The sequence below is a fragment of the Falco naumanni genome, chromosome 17 (genome assembly GCF_017639655.2).
Source record: "Falco naumanni isolate bFalNau1 chromosome 17, bFalNau1.pat, whole genome shotgun sequence".
Classification (NCBI taxonomy): Eukaryota; Metazoa; Chordata; class Aves; order Falconiformes; family Falconidae; genus Falco; species Falco naumanni.
Window position 1 is genome coordinate 6,693,928 of NC_054070.1, and position 27,508 is coordinate 6,721,435.

At 43.2% G+C, this 27,508-nt stretch overlaps 1 protein-coding gene and 1 long non-coding RNA gene across 2 annotated transcripts; one reads left to right on the forward strand and one right to left on the reverse strand.

Moving 5' to 3' along the window:
• The first annotated feature begins 1,738 nt into the window (after positions 1–1,738).
• LOC121098706 lies at positions 1,739–16,431 on the forward strand. Its single transcript, XR_005831328.1, has 2 exons — positions 1,739–1,853; positions 3,378–16,431. It is a non-coding gene; the product is annotated as an uncharacterized LOC121098706 (long non-coding RNA).
• Positions 14,754–27,508, reverse strand: CD46 (CD46 molecule). Its single transcript, XM_040616986.1, has 11 exons — positions 27,370–27,508; positions 25,977–26,168; positions 25,658–25,754; positions 25,130–25,215; positions 24,546–24,752; positions 23,576–23,758; positions 22,405–22,593; positions 21,613–21,804; positions 21,296–21,322; positions 20,521–20,587; positions 14,754–16,642 (listed from the first exon to the last, which is right to left on the reverse strand). The coding sequence occupies exons 1-11, from the start codon at positions 27,440–27,442 to the stop codon at positions 16,591–16,593; spliced, it is 1,365 nt and encodes a 454-aa protein (XP_040472920.1). The 5' UTR covers positions 27,443–27,508; the 3' UTR covers positions 14,754–16,590.

Below are 27,508 nucleotides of genomic sequence, written 5' to 3' on the forward strand. Positions count from 1 at the left end.
CCCTCCCAGGTCCCTAGCTCATAAGACCTTTTTCTTTTTTTTGTAGAATCGTATCTGAGAAACCAGGAGCTTGCAATTCTTCTCATTTGTGTCTGTGCGTAACAGGTGTCATTTTCAGTGTAGTACAGACAAATCCCAAAATAGCTCAGGCTCTTCAGACGCTGTGAAGAGAAAAAATAGTGGTTACTTCAGCTTTGGTTGTAGTGAAAAACCCAAAGCTTGCAGCCAGCTCTGAAGTCCGGAATTAAAATGGCAGATGTAGCTGTGTAGTAGTGATCTCTCTTGATTCTGTGTTTTTCAAATGGACTGCTGGCTCTCTCGCTTGCCCTTTTGTATATGCAGACTGATGCACGAACTCCCTGGTACAGTGCTGGCTCTCCATTACCTTCCCTTTGATTCTCAGATGCTGTATCTGCCACTGATCCTCCTCCACATTTTCCGGTTTTGAGGCTACAAGGCAGCAGAGCGCTGCTTCCCCTGCCTGGTGCTGGAGTCGACTGAAGGCACCGGAGTTACTGCCAGGGCTGGTCTCACAGGGGAGAGACGAGGAGATGGTGCTCATCTGCAAAATTCTTCTGGCCTGGCGAAGCCTGCTGTGCTGAAATACATAGGTGTTTGTGGACTTTCTTTGACAGAGATTATTGGATTCTGGTGATTCCAGGAACGCAGTTAATAGTTCCCCTGCCTACGCTGAGCATTCTGAATCTGTGTGTGTGATAACACTTATTAATACTGCTCAGATTAAGAAGAGCCTGTAGCTTTCTAGCACTTTCAGTACCTTATCTTACACCGTGCATCTGCCCAGTGGCTGAACCAGATGCTGATCAATGTCTTGCAGCCAGCGTAGCAGGGTCTTGTGGGTCCAGCAGCAGCCTCATGCCTTAATGCCCAGAAGACCTGTGTTCCTTCGCAGGAGCAGAAGCTTTTAAGTTGCCTTGTGCTTCAGGGGAGCTGCCTGCTAAGCATTTGCAAGACGTGGGCCCAAAACACATTTTATTTTAGGAAGTCAAGTAGTGGTTCCTGTCACAGAAACAGTTAATGAAAAGGCACTAACTCTCTACTGGAACGTGTGTGTGCGTGTGTGTGTGTGTGTGTGTTTTTGTTTTTTAGAGCCAAGAAGATTTGCTTTGGTTTTTTTAAAGCAGAAACCACCACAAAGTTGGCTGTGGTTTCAGCTGCGCTTGTTCGAGATTTGTATTGCTGACTACCAATCCTAAAAGAGTTAACCTAGTAAGTATGACTCAGAAGCAGAGAAGGAGATGCGAGGCTGAGAGCCTCGGAGGAGGCACAGAAACAGAGGTGAGGAACATAATAATTACCAAAAAAAGGTGCAGAGTCCAGGAGCGACGTTCCCTCGGTTTGCCTGGCCCTGGCACCGCTGGCACGGGCTCCCTGGAAAGCTGCAGTTCCGCTCTTATAACACAGGGAGCAGGCTGGAGAATTTAGAGCTGCGTCACAGAGCTCAGCGAGAGAGTGAGAGAGCAAGCTCCGTCGATAGGTCTACCAGCAACAGCCCTGCTGCAGCAAGAGGGGAGAGAGGCAGCAAGAGAGGCAGAGAGGGCTCCAGAAAGAGAAGTAACACCAACACCAGGGACTGGGCTCCTGCCACCATCCAGTGTCATTTTAAGATCGTATTTGGACTTGGTTGGCGTAGGAGGCTTCGCCCATTGACGATGCTGGAGACCCGGCGCGCTTAATCCCGCGGGGAGGGAGAGTGGGCAGACACCGAAAGGGTTAACGGAAGGGAAATTTCTGGAACCTTCTATTCTGCGGCGCTACACAGCGAGCGGAGGGCTGAGGACTGCGCAGATGGTGCACGGGCAGAGCTCTTCGGTCCAGTTCGTCTTTCTCACGTACGTACCCTTTGATCAGGATGGGGCTTCAGCTGCATCTACGTATTTTAATTATTTGCAGGGCGTCCCTTTCCCCCAGCGTCCCTATGTTCGGATCCCGAAGTGCCTTTATTATTATTTTGGCTGGGTATGATTGCTCTGTTCTGCGTCAGAGCTGTTTTCTCAATGGAACGACGGCACAGGTTGTACTAATGTCACTCTTGCCGGCATTGCTGTACTGCAGAGGAGGGTAGTAGTCGTGGGGGAGAGATGACAACTTTGCAAAGACTGCTGTTTTCATGTTTTGTTTGGGCTTTTTATCCCCCACCCCCAATCCCCCCCCCCCCCCCCCCCCGGTCTCTCTGAAGGCTGGCATGTTGGTGAGGGTTTGGTGGAGGGGTTAACAGGCGCTCTGCGTTTCAGAGCTTGGAGGTTTGTCACTGCGTAGTTCGGAAAGTGGTAAACGGTGACGCAGTGATCATTGCAGGGCATGTCGTCCAGTTTTTAAAAGCACTGGGGACAGGTAGACTGTGCCTTCCAGACGCTTCCACACCAGCTGAAAGGGGTTAAAGATGAGTCGAGACGGGAAGCTAGCATTTAGGGATTAAATGTCATCATTTTGGCGTTGGAAAGTTGTTTACCTTGCTCTCTCCGTGTCTCCATGTTGGCAGCCTTCCAGCTCACATGTGATAGTCTTCCCTGTACTGCTGCATCATTAACTAAGTGGCAGAGCTGGCTCCCCATTGGCCGGGGAGGGCTCTCAGCCCAAAGGCGCCGTCCGATTGGCGGAGGAGGTGATGGCAGGTGAAAAGCCCTCCCGGATTGGTCGAGGACTGGGTGTCAAATCTCAACGTTGATTTCACTTGCTTCAAAGTGCCGGCAGCTCTCTGCCCGCTGCCTGCTTGCTGCCTGCCCCCCCCAGCCGCTCCGGGGGGGCTGCCGGGCGCCCCCCAGGCAGGGCCAGCAGGCAGCAAAGCAGCAGCTCACTCCACGGCGCGGCGGGTACCCGATCTCACACCCATGGGTGCCCTGCACGGGTGCTGGGGTGGTTTCGTTTTGCCGTGCAGTTGCAACGATGACGTGTCAGAGCTGCAAACCACGGGGAAGGGGAAAGTACTGGGGTTTGAGGCTCTTCTGGCTTGCTTGCTTTCTTCCTTCTCCCTTATAAGGTGGTTAAGTGCTAGCAGGGCTGTAAACTGCTCGGGGCAGGGATTGCACCTGGAAATTATGTCGTGGGAAATAATTAAAGAAGTGAAAAAGACTCTTGCCCAAACTCAGCTTTTGTTTGCGTAAGTGTGAGTCTGCCACAGGCTTGGTAACATCAGGGAGAGATGAAGACAACCCTAAGTGATGGGCCTGTGAAGATCTGCAGAAGAAACAGAAGCATTAGAAAGCAGGGACTGACAGACTGGGAAGGACTGGGTAGGGATGAATGGGAGACTGAGGGCAGAGAGCAGCTCCAGAGAGAGGATGAGGAAATGAAGGGGAGAACATTTTTCTCTCTTAACCATTTACTATACTATTTTTTCACCTCTCTTCTTAAAGCGAGCAGCAAGGAAGATGGCAACTCTGCCTGGAACTGCTGAGGACACAACCAGCTTTGAGCTTGGTCCTTCTGGCTGAGGAAGTCTCCTGATTATTCAGTGGAGTGGTAACTTTGCTTTCTCATATGGCATGGAACATTATACCATAGCCTTTCATCATATCGAGGCTTAAACAAGTTTAGGGAAATGGTAGCATAAGCATTTAATCTGTATTACTCACTCGTTGACATCTCAAGCGTCAGGTCCGGTTGTTAAGCAACAACCACTGGGTTCAGAAGTGGCTCAGACACACTGCGTCCATCGTCCCTTTACTTCAGCAGTAGCCGGTCCTCTGAACGGCAGTCTGAGAGAGAGGGAGAGAGAAAAGAGCTGTATTTACACACAAACACTCAACCCGGCCGAATTTTGGTTGGTTGGTTTCAAAGGCCGTACGCGCTGCGGTTTTATCCCCGACTCCATTCCTTTGCGCAGTACCGTAGAGGGAAGGATGCCATTTCCAACAGCAGTGCGGTGGTAGGAACAGGGAGGGAAGAAGAAAACAGCCAGTAGCTGCCACTCCCCACTTTTTTTCCCTCTTTCCCATCGCCACCTTTCTTGCCTCCCCTCCTTTTCTGCCAGATTCCATAGGGAATTTCAGACTCGTACTGCAGTCGTCACAACCCCTCCTGACTCACTGAGCCTTCACTGGCTGTAGCTGGCTCCCTTGGAGCATCCTTGCCTCCTGCAGCGCCAGTTCCGCAGAGCAGGGGAACAACAGGAATAGCAGCAACAACGGTGGTCCCTGCAGCAAGATGGACAGGCATAAATACGCACACATACAGGAACAGTACAAGGCAGTCACGGAGGTAATTCTGTACAGCCAGGAGCCGGACTAAGGAATGATGCTCAGTTGCATGGAAGACGGGTGGGTTGAGTCTGTTTTACTGAGTGCCGTCTGAACGGACAACCCTTTGCAATTTTGCCCGTGACAGTTGTGGGGTGGAGGACCCCATTAATTCGCAAAGCTAGTGCTTCTCCGTGACATTTCTCAGCCCTTTGAAAGGAGGTGCAACGGGTAGCAGTATACTTGCTTAGGCATATGCGCACTTTTTGAGTATCTGTCTTCAGCGTAGGGATGCGCTTGGTTTTATTCCTCTTGCTACCATCTTTTTGCCACAGTGAGGGTTTAATCGTGACTAAATGCAGGGAGGGTAAAGAGACAGAGGTAAAAGAGGAGTTATTTCAATGTTAAACATCAGCTGTAAATCTCATTACTCAGGAATTGAGGTTACTGTCAGCAGGTAAATCTGTGGGACTGGCAAGAAACAAGGCTAAGAAGGGGACATGGCATATTTCTGTAGGACGGCAGCGATTTTGTGCATAGGGATGGTATAGTTACTGTATGTTAGCTGTACGTGGCTAACTGTTCCATAATGGTTTTCTGCATATTCCTACAAAAGGACTTGGGAAAGCTGTGATTTCTTCCTCCCTCTGACACTTGCGTGTGTGACATTGTGTAAGCTGATTCATTTTCTGTATTTTTGTTTTCCTTCCTTTGTAAAGTGGGGTTTAGTCTATCTCTCAGCCTTAGTGCGGCATTATGACGCAGTGTTCGTTAATGCGTTGGGTCTGTTGGCAAAATACATGCGATTTTCTTGGGAGTTTTGACTGTTCCAGGACCACAAAATTTGGTAAAGGAAGTTAAGGATTGCAAATGTTCACAATGTAAATTTAAAAGCATTACCGTCTTAGTCTTCCCTGCTGTCGAAGGAAGGCTCTCTGAATGACGAGCCAGCCATGATCTCTTTCTGCACTTGTTTTGCCGATGGTCATGTTACATCTGTGACGCAGTCCGATTTTGCTGTTGGTTCCTGTCTGTGCTTTACGGAGTTGAGCTGATGAGGGCACAAGCTTGAATATGGTTAGAAACATTAATTTAATATTGATGTTAAAGTTCTCCACCATACCTGAAGTGGCAGATATATCGGCACTCACCTATTTCACCATTTGGATCCGAATGAACACGACAGCACCCCTAGCCATTTTGTTGCTCACAGAGTAGACTCTAAGCCTGCAGCGCTGCTGCTGCTGCTGCTGCTGTTAATTTCCATGTTATACAAATACAGCGTTGGGCTCTGTGTCAGGAGCTTTACTGATGCTGTGAAAAGCTTAAAGTCTATGAGCAAATGTTTTTCTTTTCTTATTTGGGAAAATTCATTAAAATGTCCAAATGCCAAGTATTCTGCCCTCACTCCTCCTACAAATCACTTCCAGACCTATCCAGAAAATTCACTGCTGCCGTGTATTTTTTCTAAAACTTGCTCACGGTGTTTTCTTACAATTTAATATGGGTGTGGCTGGAGGGGAGGGTAAGATTTAAGTCAGTTCTAAGTATCTATCGCTGATGCTAGTGGACAGAGGTACAGGCAAGACATACGAGTTGCCCCTCTCCTCCATGTATCTTTATATAGACAGCCCCGAGCGTAGGTCACGAAGATGCCCTTGTTATGGAACAAGAAGGGAGTGCCCTATTCTGTTCTCACCCACTCAGAAGTTTTGGTGCAAAGGCAGCAGTAGAAAAGGCCAACGCGGGAATCTCACAAAATGGTTTCAGCAGCATTCAGAGACGCCAGTGCCGTTTATACTGGCACAGCTCCGAGAGAGGTACCGTGAGCTGCCTGCTGCAAGGTCATTCCCCTGACTCATTGGCAGCGGCCAGTTGGTTCAGGTGCTCCCAGTCCACATTTCTTGCAAGTGTGGCAGTGCTTGAGTCCTGAACTTGGAGATGAGGCTTGAAAATTAATGTTACTGCAGTAGCGAGCCACTGAGTCCAAACCTGTAGGTTCAAAAAATCCTGTGTCTCTGAGGCGTTTTAAAATACGTATCTATAATTTGTTTCTTGAGCTAACTACAAAAAACTTTGCACTACTTCTCTCACCCTCTTTCCCCCCCAAGACTTCCTATGGACTGCTAGGAATCAGGAGTGGCACGTATTTAAGGACTAGGCACCAACTTAACACTGTGTTCCAGAAAAAGAAATAATAAATGTGTCCAAATATATTTGCATTTCTGTCCTGTAGTCGTCAGGTGGACTCCGCAGGCTGCTCCAAGTTCACCAGTGTCTGTCAAGCTAGTGTTGTCTCTCGCAGGGTTTCAGTATCAGGTACCTCAGCTCAGTAGCTGTCTTGTCCCCTCCCAGGTTTCCACACTTTTCTCCGGTGTTCCTATTTGTCCGTGTCACTAGTATTTTCAGCTGACTCGGGGCAACATCAGCCATGGCTACGTTAAGGCTGGCTCTAGTCTTCTCGGCTTCGCAGGCAGCAGTAGAGCGGTGAATGCCTCAAGGATGTTGAGCAAAATAACTTACTTTGTCCCCATCGCTGCAATAACAAAGTTAAATCTGGGAGCATGTTACCTGGCTCCTTTTGGATGGAGAGAGACATGGGGACCAGTGCAGGCCAAGCACAGACAGGAGCAGACCCTTCCTACTCAGTGTTGCTAGCCCCCTCCCCAAGCCTCCAGCCCTGACTGCACCTAAAGTCAGCCTTAGCCTTCAGTATCTTAATTCTCTAGTTTTCAAAGGTAAAGAACCTGGCTGCTAATCCTGATGCCAGTGACGACTCTTCGCCTACAGGGAGGCATATGTGATAGCTTGTCTGCTAAAAACTGAGCCAACACAGTGTGATTCAGACCTTAAGCTTTCCAAGGAAGACAGCTATTTCTGAGTTAAGCTCTTCAGCTCCCCACACAAACACTCTTCATCCAGTGCAAATGGTGCATAGTAGGTGTGCAACAGCAGCCACCGATTTTGTATATGGATACACAGTTCAAATGCTTCTTACACACTGACGATGGCTCTCAAACACACGGTGAAGTTTCAGTGACAGAGCGATAGGAATCCTGAGAGCAGGTACAAACCGAACAGCTCACGTGCTCAGGGGAGTCACACCAGGAGGTCTGGTCAATGCTTTTCTCCAGCTTTTTTTGCCAGGTCCTTCTGTTGTGGATAGTGTTAAATATGGCAGGGTACCGAAGGCATTTTTTCAAATGTCCGGTTTAATGGCAGGTTATACTTCAGTGAACATCTGGCAGTATTTGTTTCCTTGGGCTCTTCACTAGCACAGGACATTCTTTTGTCTCTTGAACGACACAAAGAAAAACATGACTTCCCTTGACATTACCTAAAGTAGCTGGAATGGTAGTGTCAGGGGAACACCATGTTCCTGGACTGACTATACAAATCACAACAATGATCTCCCTGTGACTGCTTTCACGACCTGCAATCAATACTTTATAGTCTAAGGTGATGCTTAGGTACAGAAGCTAGGAACAGAAAATTACGTTTCTGGTTCAGCTACTTCGCTGGATAATTTTTTTTAGCATAGTTAGTTTTGTAATGCACAGTCAAGCTATGTATGGCTACGTTTGATGAGTTTTCCTTGCTGCACCTTCCTACTGCTCTTCCATGACCTGGGTCATGTAAGTTTGCCCAGTTTCATCTCATCGTTCCTTCTGAAATCTGAAATCCTCCATAGGATTCAGTGGTTCAGGAGTTCCCATGCTCTCCAAACAGGCTGTGGTTTTGCCTAGGAACTCTCACGAAGGAAAGGTAGAGGAAAACTGTAGGATTCCAGGCACATCAAAGTGATTTCAGATAAGCAGACAGGAATCACAAGATTAGAAACTGTAGCCCTCATATTCAGCACTCCTAGAATGGTCACCATGATAAAACCGCTCCCTTCAGTTCAGAATAGGTTTAGGATAAGCAATAGCAAGTAAGTGTTATATTTTACTAAACAGTCTGAAACAAAGTTCTGGGATTTTAAAAAAAACAGCTCTTGTGAATAAATCCCAAGTATTTTAGTGATGTTGCGCTGTTATGAACTATCTCCAAATTTCTCCAGAAAATCTGTAACCTGAAAATTAAAGATCTCTTGTGCTTTGCTTTTAGCCTCCTTTGTTAGACCCAAGCAGCACAGAAAATGTGGGTCAGTATGGCAGAACCATAAACTGAAGGCTGGCACGGCCCATCCCATCCCCCGGTGTGCCTGGGGCAGTGTTCAACCACCTTGTCCCCAAACCACGGTTCGCTGCATCCGAACCAATACCTGTTCGCCAGTGCTGACTGCCAGCGTGTGGCTCAGCACTGTTTCGGAGAATCCTGGTTGGCACCAAACCCACGCTGGGAACGAGCTCTATCAAAACTCACTCAAAGCAGCAAGAATTAACCAGAGGCTGGTGTACCTTCAGGGAGGCCAGCCTGCAAACAGAAAGGCTAGAGAGATGGACCTCTCAGACCTCATCAACAAGCCACATTTCAGCTATCACCTGGCCTGCCCCAGATTGTCTGGAAAAGCTGCTTCTCCCTACGTTAAACAAATGAGCAAACAAAATCCTGGCCTCCCCCTTACCCCCAAAACCCTCAAGCAACTGGACCATGTTAAAAAACAGGTTAGAACCATAGGCGGCTTGTCAGCAGCTCAGCACAGCTAGAGAAATGCTGGCGAGTGCTCTGACAGATTACCCTTAATAGGAATTGAAATTAGTGACTCAAATGTCAAGCAGGCCTGACTGTCCCATTGCTCAAATAGAGCTAAATGGGACAAAAAGGCTTTTCAGGCTTTTACCGGCAGCATGCCACAGTCCAGTGTTCAGCCTACCTTTGGGTTTTGGGGGCGGGGGGGGCCGACAGCACAGGGGTTGCAGACCCAGAGTACCTGGCTTTTAACTTTGCTACTTATACTGCAGGTTACAATAGCAGGACTAAAGGCTACATTCAGCTCAGGAAATGCAACCTGGAGTTTTTATTCTGCTACTAATCAAGGAAATAAAATATAATCTCCATTATGCTTTAAACTCATGAGGGAAGTACGTGTTTTTGCTGGCCATAATAGCAGTAGCATCTCCAGAACCATCTTCTAGTCACAAGCATCAACTTCACCAAGCAGTGCAGCATCTGCCCTACACCTTTACTCAGCCCAGGTCAGCACTGCTGCTGACACAGAAAGCATTACACACCAACGATGGGCTCGGGCTGCAAGTTAGGGCACATCTGTCCATACCTGACCTACGCAACACCACACAGTAACAGAACTGCACAACAAACAGATGCAGTTACACGCTCCCCCAGGCCGAGGAAGCTTTTTTGAAACCTTAGAAGTTCACTCATTTCAATTCCCCTTACAGGTCACCACTTGTACTGTCACACCCCTCTGTCCTGCACCTGGCCTTGGTCTGACTCATTCCTTGACTGTGAGGATGATGCATGAAGCTCAGATCTTCCGTGTGTAGAACAGGAATATTTTCTCCAGGGGAGACCAGACCACAGCCTGATGAACCAGGAGTTTGACTCCATGATTTGAAAACAAAAGAAAAAAATTATGATGCAGACAGGGTCATGCAGAGATCTGTTTTGCTTAGTATGGAAGCCCCAGAAATGCCTTAATTTGTAAGCTGTACGTTGTGAAAAATCAGGTCTGTGACATCCAGCCTTGCCTTGTTCCTGCAGACTAAATTAAAGGTCTTAAGACTAGGGAGGAAGTTCCCTTTCATGGGGGCAGGCAGGGATTTCTTCCCTTTTTGCCTTTGTCTCGTGTAGAATGTATAAAGCAGTGTGAAGCCTGTGAAAGGCTTTGAGATGCTCCTCTGAAAGAAGTTACAAAACAGGACTGCTACTAAAACACATCTGAAAAAGGAGGAAAAACCCACTGAATGATAATATTGTACTACTACTACTATTATTTATTGAGGACTCCAGAACACTTTGACAAAGCCAACTACAGTCGTTAGTATCTGCTTGTCTCCACACATATGTGCGTGTCCATATATACATATTCAACACACACCCAGCAAATGTCTGAAACAAGCACTGGTTTATTTTTCTGCATGTGTGCATATTAATAGTTGAGTGCTGCGTATCACAGCATCTCGAACTGCTCTTTTTCTCCTCCCCTCTGCATGCTGCCTGCCCAAGCATGCTTTCAGATTTGGAAGGAACCGCATATACTGTCACAGATGTATCCTTCATAAAAGGTGTACCTGCAGCTTGGCAGAAAGGGCTGACACCTTCTAGCTGCCTGGAGGGAAGGGGAGCTTGTTAAGGCAATAGGACAATCTTCAGGTAGCCTGAAGAAGGGGCAGCAGCATCTTAATTACGCTGAAGTAAAACCTGGTTTTATCAAACTATAAATAATGAATGAGCCATTGGTCTTCAACTGCTGCATGGTATTTCTGGAAAGGTTAGTCTCCTTTGGAGAGGGGAGGGGAAGGTACACATAGGTGTTCAGACCCAGTTCAGACTCTGTAAGGCTCATACCTCTAGAGAAGCTCTCATTTTCAGCAACACAAATATAAGTGACATTTCCACCAACTGTTTTTGAAAACCCTAATAAAGACTTCTTTTTGCTTAAGGCATATGCTTACTACTGAGACAAGAAAAAAAAACAACAAAGCAACCCTCATTCATGAGCCTTTTTCTGAAAAGATGCTACTGGGGTACTTGTGATGCTGGGGTACTGGGATGCTGTGCAGCAACTGACCTTGTCAGCCGTTAACTCACTCTCGGTCCAGCTTTTCAGTAGTAAATCTCATGCTGGTAATACAGGTTGCCTCATAAATAACTGTGCCAGGAAGACAGACACTGGGGAGGGAACCTGCTTTCCACTTGTCTTTCACCCTGTTGCCCCAGATAATGGATTTAGAAACTACAGTAAATAACCAGACACAGCAATCTAGTACAGTTCTTTCCCCTTCCTCCATCCCACTTTCTTGGAAGGACATGCTCTTTTTCTCTGAGCTTTTCCTCTGCTGCCTGTGGGTGTGCATTAGGATGTAGGCACTGAAGCAGATCCTTGGATCTGGTTACAAAACTAATGCAAAGAGTTGCCAAAAACCTAAGGCATCAGTAAGTGAAACTCCCAACTCCAGTTGTGCTGCGTTTTACTCCATTTTACATCAGCTTCTGCATCACCACAGGTTAGACACGGTGGCCAGGGTTTGACAGGTCCTGAATTATGTACGTGCATAGTTATTCACAGGCTTCAAGACATCCCATCTATTCCCACTGTACTGAGACGTGTACACCACCAGTTAACTACCACGGCTGTGCTGCACTACAGCATTCCTCAAACCTATTCCATTTCCAGTAACCGTCAGCCACTCATTCTCACACTCACCTACTTCCTCAACAACTTCCGTTGAGCCACTTATAGATATTTGCAATCACTCCCTTTTTAGATTTTGTTCAGACCCACGCTCGGAGCAGATTCCGTGCAATTTATTTTCATCGTCCCTGAAGAATTTTAAACTTGTCTCCCCAAAATCTGCAACTCCCCACTCGTTAAAGGCATGCTATTTACAGGCTGAGGGATACAGCTGACAAAGGAAGTTACATCATAATAGTCACATTTCCCTTCCTTGTCACAAAAAGCACCCGATTTGTCCTGTCCTCTCTGATGGTACTGAGATCAGTAAGTAATGGAAAGCCAGAACAGTCTCTGACTTGGACAGAATGAGGTTTATAGCCTGGTTCCATCTGTGGTGCATGAAAAAAAAAAAGTGTTTCTGTACAACACAAACTTCCCCTCCACCTCGCCATCGGTATCATACTCTGCACTACAAAGAAGTCTGACTTTTTTTCGCTGCTCACTGGTAAGAACGTCAGTATATTCCACCTGGCTACGAAAGGAAGTGACAGTTATTGCCAGAGTGGTGGGTTTCTTCATCACAGCATTTCATTTCTCCTACACCAGCCTCAACTATTCACTAGATGCCAAAAAACCAAGCGTCAATAAAGTAACTAACCCAAAGTTAACTGTCTTACTTTCTAATAAAATTAAATAAATGAATTTTTCTCTAGGTACGGTGGAGATGAAGGATTTTCTCTCTCAGCCTGCAGCCATGCATGAGATGTGTCTTCCTCTGGAAGCTGGTTTCACATGGTGGCTTAGATTTTCCCACTTCGTATCTAGCACCATTTGAAATCAGTGTTCTAGGAGCAAGAATTACAACGTGGGAGGAGATCAAGCAGCTGCTAACTTCACAGATGGCCTCTACTCCTTAAACCAGCACTTTTCCCCATGCTTATTTTTTTCCCAGCCATCCACTTTGTAACATCATCTGATTTCTAGACACTTAAAACAACCACTGTATACACCCTCTCAAGCTAGGGCCACAACAGGAACAGCTTCCTTCAAATGTATTTCTACTTAATAAACAATGGATATGAGTTAAAGTTGTCCAGAGTAAAGTGATCCAAAAGTTGCATGAAAACCAACATAGCACTTCTTGCATCAGGCACAGTACACTATACATTATACAGTCACTAAGCCCCTAATGTTTAATTTCCTAACTTAGAGCAAATGTCCACTCTGTGCTTGGGGACTCTATCACCATAGAATTATCATTCCATAGCTCCCAGAGACTTGCTCTGCAAACACAGAATTTCCCTCCAACAATTCGATCTCAGCAGTTAAACACAAAAGTGCCTTCAACAATCATGATGATGTCACACTGGTACACACAGAATTCACTCCTTTTTCTAGAATTATTTTTTAATTTGTTTATTGTTGGTAACTTCTAGTGGTATTTCGGTAGACTTCTATACCCTTGCATCCAAGCCACTAAAATGAAGCTAAACTATTTTTTTGCTTGACCTCACTATTGCCAAACGTTATTATACGCAGAAAAGACGATCGCTGTGCGGATGAAGCATTTGATCAGATCACTGAATAGTCGTCTTTAAAGAATGCATAGCTGTCATCTACAAGAGGATTCTTCTCTGAGCCAGGAAAATGTCTCTTACACAGGCTGACCGATTTCTCTTGGTGTTCAGAGTCTCAGTTTTTGTCTAGCACCATTTGAAATCGGTTATGATGTAGGGGGAAAAGCAACAGTAATGGAAAACTTCATTCCCCCGCTCCCCAAAGTCCTTATAAATAAACACCTTCAAAAGCACCATCTTGCTTCACAGACACGTATGGTATGCTTTTCTGTTCTCTGACCTGCAGTTACACTTACAGGCCGAACATCCTGCACAAAAGGAGGACAGTCAGCATCACGTTCAACTAGGAGGGATGCTTAAAGAGAAAGTGAAGCATCTCTTCAAACACGTAACTAAGATTCTTCAACTCAAGCAAGCCAGGGCCCATGTGTGAGAGCACAGCCACCTAACCTTCTGACCAGTTCTATTCCATGTGCTATTTGTTTGCCTTAACCTGTTATTGACTCAGATATTTTTTTCTTTTTAAATAAAAATGTGTGCTGCTTGGTATTGGGCTCTGTCTCAGGTAGACAGATCACATGCTTCCCTGCTGGAACTTATCGAATTGCTGCAAGTCTCTTCATTTCAGCCCCCAGCTCCATTTCCACCATCCCATACGAACCGTCCTCAGAAGCAAGCATTTACACTGATTTTAAGCATAACACACGGAGAAGCTACCAACCACTGACACTTCACACTACTCAACGTAACATTGAACTAGGTAATGCCACATCTAAGCTGTTACTCCCTCTGTGAGGACATCACTTTTACCAGTAGATGGCAACAACAACTTTTTATTACATGCAGCCTTTTTCCTAGCACAAAGTTCATGTGTTCGTGACTCTTAATTATCAGTTCCAGATTCTAAAATAAAATAATTCATGTGGGACTGAGCTTTAGAAAAATGGTGCAGAATTCATGACAATTAGGACAAACTGATTTGTAGCATTTAAGGCAAACTGCTGCCTATTCCCATCAATGCTGATCCCCAAACTTCACAGACTGTAAATCTGTGTAGTCTACATACTGTCATCATTTGCAGTCCACACCAATTCAGAGTATCACAACTGCAAATTAAAAAAAAAAAAAAAAGCAAGCATATTAGTTATTTTTCTATTCCACCCTCTGAAAGGCTTCATTCTATAAGGCATAAGGCAGGTGACTCCACGCATTTCTTTGCAAAGAAAATTAAGTACATTTTGAGTCGAATCTCATACAATTAAAAATAATCACATTCTACTTAACATGTTACTTAGAAACACCTAGGCTATGCTCCCTAAGGATTACATCTCTCACACACTGGACAAAACCGCCAGAACTCTCTGGGCTTTGCTCTTGACTTCGTGTTTTATCAGAACAGCCACATGACAATCTGCCTCTCCTCCATCAAGTTTTTACCAAGTTCTTCAGGAGTGAACACTAAAATTTTGGAGGGTCTGGGAAGTTCTCTGCAATTCCAAAAGAACACCAAAACACATTCCCTACACTACCATTAAGTAAGTCTGTGCACAAACTGCAAACTTCAATCTCAACAGTTGCCACCTAATGCAAGTTTGGGACGTGAAGAATCATCTTAAGAATAATGGGAAAAGAGCTGCTTACCACGTGACGAATGAAAGACAAACACTTACTACTAAATAATTTAACATTTTTATTTGTAATATTACAAGTCATCACTGGTCTTTACATCCGGAAAAAAAATGTAAAAATAAAGCCAGTTTTTACAGTTATTTCACTTCAGCAGTAAGTGCGTTTCAGCATATTTTAAAACATTGAAGATGCCATACATAATCAAACTAGCTAATGACCAACACGCTCAATTCAGGATAGTATCACAGTGTTTACAAACAGTTATCAAACTAGGTATCGGCTAGGCAATGAACAGCAAGTCATTCTGCATAGCCAAAACCCCTTTTTCACAACGAGACACTATTATGCACTGTAACAATACAACCGCTGGGATTGTCCCAAAAAGCCCTATAACAGTTCTATGTTACTCAAACAATCTGATCACGCCAGGGGAGAGCAGTGCCAACCATCCACAGACAAGCAGGAATAGTTTAAATGCTGCCTCAGCCATCTGAAGTGAGGCAATTTGTTTTTTCTGAGAAAACTAGTTCTTACAAGCTGCCTGTATGTTGACAGCAAACTCAGAGATTCAGCAAGCCGAAACCCGTCCTAATTAAGCTTTTGCTTTTAATAAGGAATTAGAAGTAACGAGTATGCATTTAAAGTAACAGCAATCAATGCACATCTGAGTCTCCACTCATGGCAAACGCAGTGATGGGAGCTCCTGGAGTTCAGTCCTGACTAGAACACTTCCTGAAGCAAGCAGCTACCTCAAGAGTGACACATCTACTGCCACGGCCAGCATATCCAGTCCCACAACTAAGCTGGTTTGGTCTTCCCTTAACGTGAAAAGGGAAGGGAGTCTGACAGGGAAAGGCTTCTGTTTCTCAACAGCTACCTGATGCTAAATCTAGCATTACAGAGCTAGATTTAGCATCATAGTCTGTATACAGAAATATTAAATGCTCTATGTGGAATATATATTTCAAGTGAAAAAGCGAAGAAGCTAGATCCACACAGCACCCTCTTCTTATCCTGAAAAGCACCAAATTATGTCCAAAACTGACATTAAGGCTCAATAAAAATCAAGTATCCTAAGGAACTTACACTGTGCTCCCGAAAGGAGATGGCTACCACTGATTTTTCCTTCTAATTAGGCACCTTCTGTCAATAGGCCAACAAATTCAAAAGACAGGGGATACCTTCGCTATAGAAACCTTCAGTCTTCCATTCCCACAAATCCACTGTAGTCCTCCTGGGACTATATCACAGAGCCAGAAATATATATGGCTTTTTTCCTTCTTAAAGGCAACAGAAAAGCTAAAAAACTCTGATTTAAAGGCACACTTTAATTCATTAGATATACAGAAACCAACTTTGGCAAACAAAGAGGTAGTATATAAAAGATCTAAACTGTGGTCGTTTCAAAAAGACATAGCCTTAAGTGGCACCAATCTCTTAAGGAAATTAATAATAAAACATTCCAGAATACAAAAGACAACAGAATAATTTATACCACCAGAACCACCAAAATGACTGAGAAGCACATTTGGATTTTAGTGAGCAAAACTAACACTGGATAGTCTTCTGTAAGGAAAGAAGTAGCACTGAAGGCAGCAGGCGGCAGCAGCTGGTACTATGACAGTGATACGTCCAGTACTCCCGCCGACACAGACACTCTTGCATGCTATAGGTATGTGACTTTAAAACCATTTCACATACACAGAAAAGACAAGTGGCCCGTAAAGAAAAGCAGATATATATTATTCTTACCCTACTAATCAGTAGTATAAGACACAGCACAAGATATTAATCTACAGAAACTCAATGCAAGTGCAATCATTTTCCATTTCTGATAGGTATATTCAACTGCAAAATTCCCTCCCACCCCAAAAAAAAGGTCATTTCATGCTTTACAGATCTTATATTCGGCAGTACATGGAGTGCTGTCACGTTTCCTACAAACAAAAAAACAAGTAAAATCAGAGATTTTACATTTAAATAGTTTTTACATTTATTCTGAAAGCACATCCTTAGTTTTATCATTAAATCAACAGGTAAAGTCATGAAACTAAATTGTTATTTGCCCTCTTTTTACTAAGCAACTGCTAGACTGAGGAGACACTTGCTTCATTTCATCCACTAGACTGTTAAGAATGACCCACAGAGTAGAAATGATCCATTTGGATCAAATGTTCTTCAAGTGCTGAACAGACCATGCCTGCATACTATCAAACACTGAAAACAGACAGAACAGTTACAGGATTCCTAACTACCTTCCAGACGACATCAGTAGCATCCCTTATAATTCATTTTAAATACAGTATGTTTAGTACATATTTTATAACCAGAAGCTGAATATTAGTGAGAATTTTGATTTTTTTAGTCTGCTAAGAGCAAATTTACAATATTTAAACATATGAGGATTAGAATTCATAATTACATCCATATATATGTTCTCAAGTTCTTGAAAAACTCCTGTTTTGCTTTACAGGAAAAAAACAAAAAAACAACCAACCACAAAAAAAACATACCCAAACTCTGCACTATTACTCTAAGGAGTCCTAGATACCATAAGAAAAAACTCTGGGGTTAACAGTGTGTACGCATACCAGACCATGAATTTCTCTTACCATCATCATGTGCAGAAGGTAAAATGGGAGTTAACAATTCTATTCTATGTCTTGATTCCTTTTTTCTCTCTCCAAAAATAAACTAAACTAACCCAGAAAACTAATCCCTATCTCAATTAGAAACACCTTACGTCAGAGACAAAGATGATATTCCTTAATCCGTGCATTATTTTGGAAGAAACTCCAAGCTTAATTTTCACATATACCATCTAAAACTTATGAAAAATAATGAAAAGTCACTCATTCTTTAAAAGTAAATAAAATCAAGCTATCTGAAAAGACCCTTGCATTAAGTTAGAATAAGAGACATAACATTTCGACCATAACCACCTCAGAATTTGTGCAACAGGGAAAAGCAACACAAATGAAAATACTAGTTCACAAAAGTATCTGTAGTGCAAACTCTTCACTGTTAAGGAAGTAACAACAAAATACTAACAAGGAACAATCAAGTAAGCTGTCCTGTCTTAAATCTGTTTAACACAGCTTGAAGAGTCAGGTTTTTGAAAGACCTAATTTGACCCTACACAAGTGCAGGAACAATCATCATCGAATGCATCTGACTGCTGGACTAAGCACTAGTTTACAATATAGGAGAGGACATCAGTTCTAAACAAGCAACTACATTTTTACTCTTTTTAGGGCTACAGAACTCTGAATTTGTAAAAGAGATCACCTTTTCATAAAAAAGTTTTTTTAAAAAAACAGACCTTGTTTGCACCTTTATTTATTTCTAGAAAGCTGAAAACCTAGATGAACCAGTAATTGTGAGAGCCATGTAATCTGGTTTTCTCTGAAGGGATGCACACTACCTTTACAAATTCTAGTGTCCGTGTAATGCAGCGAAGCTGGTTTCCAGCTCCAACAGTCTTCTAATTATAGGGAATTGTATTATTAACTAACAAAAGTAACACACCACTGGAATCCATTTCACATTACTGAAACAGGTGCAAACATTCTGCTGAGCGTGTATATATAGTTTCTATCTTACAGAAAAATAGGACACTCATTCTTTAAAGACAACCCAAAAGAAAGATACGTGATACGCAATCACTGGAAGCTATCATTTACAATACTGAATGATAATTCTTTATGTAATATACCCTATTCACCCCAAATGAATGAACAGTTATTATAGTCTTTCCTATAGGAAACAGGTTCACAGCTAGATTCCACACTTCTGAAATTCTAGGTAAACCATAAAAAAAAAAAAGACGACACTTAAGTTTCATTGCAAAAGTCCAAATTAAGTGGAAAGTGTATACCTTTTTAAGATTCAATTAATTCATTTGTGCGGTTTCTTCCATCTCAGCTGGTACATTAGTTTTTAAAATACATGTTTCCTTGCAATTCTCATCAACTGTATACGAGCTGAACAGCAGAAGGGGAAAAAGGTCTAATTGAATGTCCTATAAAACTGGCAGATTAAACACACAAGGAGGAGAGGGCAAGCAAAGATTTTTGTTGTAATTTGAAGACAACAACCCAGCAGGTATGAGGTACTGGAAGCACAACAGTTGTTACAAAGGCTCAGCTACATCAAGAACCCAGAAAACTAAACAGGAAGATCTAGGCCTTAAAAGGAGATTAGGTAAGTGTTTTCAGATAAGAAAGAGGTTTAACAGTCAGATAGATGGCCACAGTGAAGAAGCTTAAGGAAAGCATTGGGCACAGTAAGATGTTTCATGCTGTAAAATTTTGAGGAATATAACATTCTTCGAATTTTGATGATGTTGATTTAGATCCCTCCTCCTTTCTACATCCTGAGAAATCCCTCCACAGAGGAAGGCAGAAAGTGCTACCCTAATACCATAACTCCCATGTACACTTACTTGGCCATCCAGGTTGCAGATTATCCAAATCATGGATGAAAAGCAATTGCACAAAAGCATTAAAATTGCTCAGCAACAGACAGGTACACAGCCACCCTGCTTACAGGGCCACTCCAGCCCTTGTAATGATACTGTACTGTATGTGGAAGACACTAAGGCTAGAACCTAACTGGACATAAGCTAGCTTCTCCCAAGTAATACTGCATATACTTCATCACAAATACGAACTGCAGGAATATTTCCTCCAATCTACTTCGTTTAAAGCACCCTTTTCTTTCCTTCACGTACCCTAGATATCTTTTAACAAAATCTGCTGGAATTCAGTTAGTTGACATGCCTATCCTAACATTCCGTATGTACCACATAACTGGCTCTGAATTTTCAGTATTTTGTGTTACAAACTATTTCTCCAACAAAACAGGCTTTTTTCAAGAAGGTAAAACAAGACATTACTGTAAGAAGCAACGCACAGAGGCATTTAAGTCTCCTGTCAACCCTCCATGAAAAAACATACATACAATCAGTTATTTTCAAGATAAAAGTTCAAAAGGCCCTGTATGTCTCATTAAAAACAGAAGAGCACTAGCACTTATACATCTAGTATTTTACAGTTGGTACTGCAAGTCTTTAACAGAGGGACACCAATCATTGCTGCTGAAGGAGGAAAAAACCTGAAGTAGATCCACACATTAAACATTCTAGTAGCAAAGCTGACTACATGCTTTTTTAAACAGCACAGGAGCACCAGTCTGGGCCACACCTTTTTTTCCCCCACATTTTCCTTGTAACTAAACCCATATTATTTTATTCAAGGTGCTTCTGGGCTAAAACACAGCAGTTCCCCAGTTACACTCCACTACCATCGGTACATCTTAAGGAGAAGAGAGGAAGTTGTTTCGTCCACCTCCAAGGTTTCCAATTCATGTAAACCACTCCAGCTCCTAAAGCCTGTGAGATCTAGTGATGCCAGAGGGTATCCAAGCAATAAAATACCACCAGCCCACACAAGCCAATACTAACCACTGGTTTTAAGAGCTAAACTGACATGTTTTAGATCAGATGCAAACAATACTTTGCTCAGCAAGTGTTACCTATGCCAAATACAAGCTTAGGAACAGGGGTTTTCCTTCCCTGACATTAGTGCAAGTGGTAATTAGTTTATCTAAATAGCAGATACAAAAACAAAGTCAAATACATTGTTAGGCACTTTAGCTTCCCATCAGCTGCTGGGATAAGCTCACACACACTCATCAGGCGTTTGAAAAAGAAAGGGCAGATAAAGCTCAAGAAATTTACATACATGTTAGCACCGCTTTTGCTTAGTCATATAGCAATTTGCAATAATAATAATAAAAAAGTAGGCTTACTCACCCATTTTGTGAAAAGAATTTCTTATAGACCCAGAAGGCTGCCAGGAACACCACAATTGCCACAATCACTTTAGAAAGAATTAAAGAAAGCCTTAGAGTGATAAAGATCGTCTCTAGCTCACAAAAAAAGTCTCAATTTTTTTAGCAGAAATAGCACTGTCTTCACCCACAATCCTATACAACCCTTCCTCCCCCCTGCCAAAAAGCCCTTAAAATTTGCATGGCTTATTTCACAAATATGTGAATTTCACAAATTTCACAAATATGTATTTACTCAAGACTCTTCAAGACAGCTCAGCCCAAGTGACCCATCAAGATGGCGAAACCCCACCAGCTCAGTAACATCAAAACAGGTATCTCAACACCCTAACGTTACTTTTCACAAGTTTTTAAGGAAGTGGTAGGCTTACACAACTGAGTAACAAATGGAAGGACAGAAGATGGACTTTTGTTCACTGACACAGTTATTTATTCATGCTTCCAGTAAACCCAAGCTCTGAAGAGTTTATGTAACTAAGTTGTGGAAGACTGCCTTTGAAATCCAACGCTTCACATACATGCAAAAATACACATTTTACGTTAAATTAATCTATAATTGCTAAATAATCTTTTCTTGAGCTATGCAGCTTTAGAAGTAGACAAGCATTTTTAAAAAAACCCAAGACTCCAAAACTGTGATATATTACGGCAGTCACAGGTGATGACCAGAATATCAATTCCACGTAAAAAACAAACAACCCATATTGTATCTTGTTCAGGTTTTGTAAGATACTTACCACAGATGATGGCCACAATATATGCACCTAAAACAGAGTGAATCAGTATCATAAGAGGAACACATCTGCTTCTTATTCAAACATTGTAAAGATATTCACAAAGCTATCTCAAACAAATCAAGCACTTCTGCCATTGCAGCATTCCAGTTTATATCATAACATTTGTTTAACTTAAAATATTCCTATTTTTCTTATATCAAAATAATGAAGGAAGTTTGCATTAGATTATTTCTCCTGAATATGAAAGAACATCCCCAAGTAAAGCTCCTGTCACATGTATTTTCATTCTAGTGGAAGTTCTTGCAGTTCATACTTACTTAACTGGCAAGTTGGCACTCCAGGAATCCATTGGTTTTCTCCATTATACTCAATACGAGCCTCACCATGTAACGTGTAGCCTGCATAACATTCAATTGTAATAACATCCCCAACAGAATACGAAGGTTTTTGTCCATCAATTACTCTACCATAACCAATGTCTGGAGTGACACCAGAACTTTTAGGCCCACCTGGAAAGAGGAGGAGGAAAAAGAATAAAGAAAAAGAAATAAAGTCCAAGAACAGAGCTGGTATGTGAAACAGATTCAAGAAGTCACCGTCAAAAAGTTCCCACATTTGCATAAATATCAAGCTCAGTCAATCTTGAAGACAAAGGCTTCCTGCTTCCTACAGGCTGCAGATACTTCTGCTGATGGACATGCTTCAGACACATTAACAGAAATACAAGTCTCCACTTTGTTAGGACAAACAGCTGTAATGAACACCCCTGTATCACAACAAGTGATCACATGGTGCAAAGCGAGGCAACAATAAAGTCTGCCATCATCAAAGGAAAAATCTTCAGAAAACACTCCCAGAGCAGACTCTTCACACTGGCTTTTGAACTTTATCAATTTCCACAAACAAAACTAAAGACCGAGCAAGTATGCCAGCTTTGCTGAACACTTCCGTGAGTTGCTGAAACTCTACGCCACGACACTCATAACCCTACTAACGTAACCTGTCAGTGCCCTGCTGACAGACCTCTGACTTTCAGGGTCTGCATGTGACTAAGACATTTGGAACTTGTCACTCTGCCCTTGATTTTACCAATTATGAGTTTTACTCACACATGCAGTTTTGTGAAGAACTCCACGTATTCTGGCCTTGACAAGTTACTGTCACCTCTTCAGTGCCATCGGGAAAAGCACAGTCAGCACTGCACTTTATGCGAACAGACTCTCCTCTTTCATATACAGACTTCGCTGGGACCACTGCTCCATGCGTGATCTTTGGGGCTTCACACATACTTCGAGTAACTAATGCATGAATTCAAATGTAAGTTTAGTGATAATAAACTTAAAATATTTCCTAATTCATTAACTCATTCCACAAATACACATTGCCTTTGTATGAGAAATACAGATCAGCACATTTGAAAAGTTTTAACTTTACCACAGTTTTAAGTAGAAATGCTTCCTTTAGATGATTTTAAAAGAAACATCACTGCAGGTATTCCCTAAAGTAGTATGATCTTATGATGTTGTAGCTAAGGAATTCGTATTTGTTGGTTAATATAAGCTCTAGAATCATTTCCAGATGCCTTATCAAACTCAGTCATTATGGAACACCCAAACATACTCTTTGCAGAAGCGCTTCTCATTCCAGGGACCTCATCATTAGAGTATGCATGTAAAAAGTTTTTTCACTACTCTGCAACAACATTCCTTCTCCCTCTGGCACAAAGAGGAAGAAGAAAGGTTACAGAACAATGCCCGCAATGTCCCCAGCCTTGCAAATTAGTCCAGACTTGGTAATTTGCCTGGTCAAGATCTAACAACCTACTACAGCTCCTACTTTCCAGGCACCTTGTATGGTGTGAAGAGCTGCGTAAGGGAACACAGACACATAATGATTTTGATTACTCTAGAAGGATGCTGTGGCTTTCCTCATTGGGCATACTCCTAGTTCTATCAGAATTCAGAAACACATATTTTCTCCTCTATTTACACATGAAATCACTAGAACAAAGACCATGGTGCTATTACCATGCAGTGTTACCACAGCATGTCCACGCCATAACTTCTATACGTATGCCTGTAACTTAACTCCAAAGAGGTTCTGGATGAGAGCGAGTTAAGTCACTCAAACACCTGAAACGGTTGCCCACAGAGGAGGCTCCATGTCAACTTCCTTAGCTTCTGATTTGCAACTACAGTGTTATGATCTTAAGTTTTAGCTAAAACAGACTTACAACATTCTCAACATATAAAAATGTTGGATTCTTATGTAAAGACTTACTTTTCTCACAAGTTGGTTGTGGAGGAGACCAGGTGCTATTTTCTTCACAGGTAATTATCTTCTCTCCGATCATGAAATAGCCTGGATCACACTCAAACATAACTGAGTCCCCATAGCTATAGGAAGGTCCAAATCCAGATGTTTTTTTGCCATTTGCAACTCTTGGGTTCTCACATTTGACCACTGAAACAGGTAAAAGAAAAACAGCTTTGAGACATTTGTTAACAGTATCTTTGCAACAGACACAGCATCCTTTTACTGCTCCTAAGTCTCCTTATCTAATTCCTCAAATTGTTTGGAGGGGCTTTGTAAAAAAGGTTATTCTCTTGAATGTGGAGAAAGTCCTTGGTTTAAGCTATTGAGTTGTAATGGTACACAGTCAAATAAGAAATTATAGTAATAATGATATAATCACTCTCCACTTCCAAAAGACAATACTCCTGTGCAGCGGCAGAATTTCAGAAAACAAAGTGACACTGATTAGGGTTCAAATGACAACATGCAAGCATCTGGCATTCCTCCCTATGTCTGCAAAGCAAGGCTTTATGCTTGCTGGGCTTTGCTTTCCTTTCTGTGCTTGCATAGCTGTGTTCAGAAAAAGAGTTCTTCCTTACTTTCTTACTATTTGTAATCTACTTCTCAAATTCTTGCTCTTTACACAATTTTTCTTCAGCTACCCAGGCTTTATGGTCTCTCAGTTCCTTCACTTTGTCCTTGTCACTTCCAACAGCAGTCATACATACAGTTTAAAGTTTTAACCTATATTTAAGTCATATTCTGTGTCATAATCAATCAATCAATCCCCACAATGCAGTTATCACCACTGGAACTACATCAAATGTAGTACCAGAGGATTGTGTTTCTTTTCTACAGGAAAGTCCACTCCCCCTCTGCCTTCCAAAAAAGGAACAGATACTGAAGTTTTGGAGTCACATAGGCTATAATAAAGTATATTAAAAATCCCAACAACCTTTACACTGTGGAGGTGGTCCACTCCAAACTCCATTTGACTGTGCATTGTATGTGCAGAAAATAGTACTTGGTCCAATCAGTGAGAAGGGATCTGTGCCTTTTGGTACATCATCACATGTATAGGTTACTGATGTTTGATAAGCATAGCCAGCTGCTTCAGTGTAACGCCCATTGGCTATGCTTGGAGGTGGTTCACAAGGAATTCCTAGAAATAAATCACACAAATTAGTCAACAGAATTGTGCTGTTACCTTGTTCACCTCAGAAATAGCGAGCCTTGATTTTCAAGTAATTTCATTTAAAATCCAACACATAGCTATTTCTAAGACAAGCTACAGTTACAGATGAGAGTTAGGGATGGTCATTTATTATAGGGAGTCTCAGTTTCAAGAAGAGGTTGACTTTAACTAATATGAGCTAATTCGCACAATAACAGGTATTTTTCAGGGGTCATTCCTCAGGCAGATCCCAAGTAGTTCAAATAAATAACCATTTCCTGTACTGGAAGGTTGATGGCATAGCTGTTTTCAAATGAACTAGCACCATCTGAACACAACCTTACACATGGTAGTAATTTACTTACTTTCACAGAAAGGAAGATCTCTATTCCAGTCAACACCATTATCCTTAATCACACAGGAAATCTCATCAGTTCCACGTAATCGGAATCTAGACAGGTAAAAATTTTTGAAGAGGTCAAACTTAAGAAGTCTCTCATTTCTCCAATACCTACAAACTTTGTTTACAGCTTTTGACACACAGCCAAGAGGGTCATTATTCAATACAATACTGAAGTGTGATTAATACATATATTTATTCCCTCCATCACAGGAGCATTAAAAGAAGTCATCAGAGGTAATACTCTAGTTTTCGCTCTGCAGAATCTCACTAAAAAGCTTAAGCCTTGGTTGATGCAAACAGCAAGCAGAACCCAGGAATCAAATCAAATTTAGCTGCCATTTCATTCGCTCCAGGTGGAATCCAGGAGACATTTCAAGTCGGAACTGGAATGGAACCCACATAAGAAAATTTGCATTTGGTTCAAAACTGGTCTAAACACACACACACACAAAAAAAAAAAAGGATTCATTAACTTCATCAAAATACTTACCCTCCTTCACAAGAAAAAGTAGCTTTTGATCCAAATGTAAGATCCGTCACATTAATAAAACCATGTTCTAAATCTCCTGGATGCTGACACTTTCTCTCTAGGGTGGGGGTAGGGGTAGGTGGGGGAGAAAAAAAAAAGAAAAAATCCGCATCTTTGCAGTTATATACAAAGACTAAGTCTTTGGTATATACTGCTCTTACCATCAGCAGCATTTTTCAAGCTTTGTTTAGATACTACAGAATACTAATTCTCACTTGGAAAACAACTAAAACTGTAAAATTTCAAAGAGAAAAAGCGAAAGATCTCACGTACACATTACCTGTACAGAACTGCTCTATGGGTGACCACTGTAAGTCTTCACCACACGTACGAGTTGGTGATTTTCTGGGGATTCGTATATAGCCTGGCCGGCAAGTGTAAGACACCTCGGTTCCAACAGTGAAGCTCTTCATTGTGTTGAAAGGCTCCTGGAGCTCAGCATACGGCAGCCGATCTGGAGGCGCACAGGTGTCTGTCAGAGTAAGAGGAAAGAAAAAGCAATCCACAATGTTTTCAACAAGAAGAGATACAACGAGATACAACCAGGCCTAGTGGCAGAGAAGCCAGGGTAATTCAGTAGGTTTTAAGGACTCATCAGTATACCAACGAGGTGACATTCTTAACTTATATATTTAATTAGATTTCAACTTTTTAACTTATATTTTAATTGTATCCAATGTCCAACCCCACACTCATACAGGTTACTTAACCATCTGTTTCCTCAAGTTCTCCTTCAGCATTCTACCTGGACCACACGTTTCCTTCCAGTCCATATTTTGTTTGCCTTACCCCTGGAGTTACACACATGATCCGTTCCCGTATGCCCACCCGCAGGGAAGCGCCTATGGAGCTCCCTGCAGGAAAACCCAGCCAGCCGCACTGGCGGGTTGATTCCCTTGCCTAAGGCAGGCAGATCCCCCAGCGGGGTTTAAAACCAGCTACACAACCTGCTCTGGGAGGCCCTGGTTCAGCAGGGGGTAGGACCAGTGATCTCCAGAGGTGCATTCCAACCCTGGCCAGTCTGGGATCCTGGGATCCAACACTGAGCCACAGACCCAGGGACGTTCCGAGGAGCGCTTTGTGCTGAAGACTTAAGACTCCTCCATGCTAGAGGACTCAAACCACCACATTCAAGACCTTGCAATCCAAACGTCAGATCCACCCGGCCTGTGCAAGGCTTCACACGACAGAGCCCATCACCTCCTTCACGCTGCCAATTATCCCCCTTCCCCACCCATTTACGTTACTGTGTGCATTACAAATCGGTAGAGATTTACCAGACGTTTTCTTCACTACGGAAAAAATTTCGACCTCGGGGTCGGAACCAGCAGCTGCCAGCACGGAAGCCAGGACGCCTGTTCCCGCGACACCACCTTTCTCTCACCTTTTCGCCCCAAAACTGCAGGGCAGCCGCCCCGAGAGCTCGCTGGTTCCGCACCGCCGAAAGCCATTTCCCTCTCCCTCCCCACCGCCTCGCCGAGCGGCCGAGCAGGCCCGGGGCCCCCTCAGCACCCCCAGGGCCTCCTCAGCACCCCCGGGGCCCCAGCCCCCTTCTCGCTCCGGGCCGGGAGGCCGCGGGAGCTCGGCGTGCCCCACCAGCCCTTCATCTCACCCCCCGCACCGGCCGTTCCCCCGCCACGGCGGGCCGGGGGGAGCCAGCGCCCGCTCCTCACCCTGAGCCCGCGTTCCACCGAGCCACGGCAGCACCAGCACCAGCAGCAGGCCCGGGCGGCACGGCGGCGCCATGACCGCCACGGCCCCAGCGGGAGCGCCCGCTCCGCGCCCCTCGCTCGGGCCACAGCGCAGACGCAG

What these genes read in the sequence shown, in the direction of transcription:
- CD46 (XM_040616986.1), bottom strand. Translation starts at nt 27,442, where the DNA reads ATGGCGCCGCCGTGCCGCCCGGGCCTGCTGCTGGTGCTGGTGCTGCCG. An exon ending in ACAACCAACTTGTGAGAAAA is followed by an intron (nt 22,594 to 23,575) that starts GTAAGTCTTTAC and finishes TTCATGCATTAG; the next exon opens with TTACTCGAAGTATGTGTGAA. An exon ending in AGTGCCAACTTGCCAGTTAA is followed by an intron (nt 21,323 to 21,612) that starts GTAAGTATGAAC and finishes ACTCTGTTTTAG; the next exon opens with GTGCATATATTGTGGCCATC.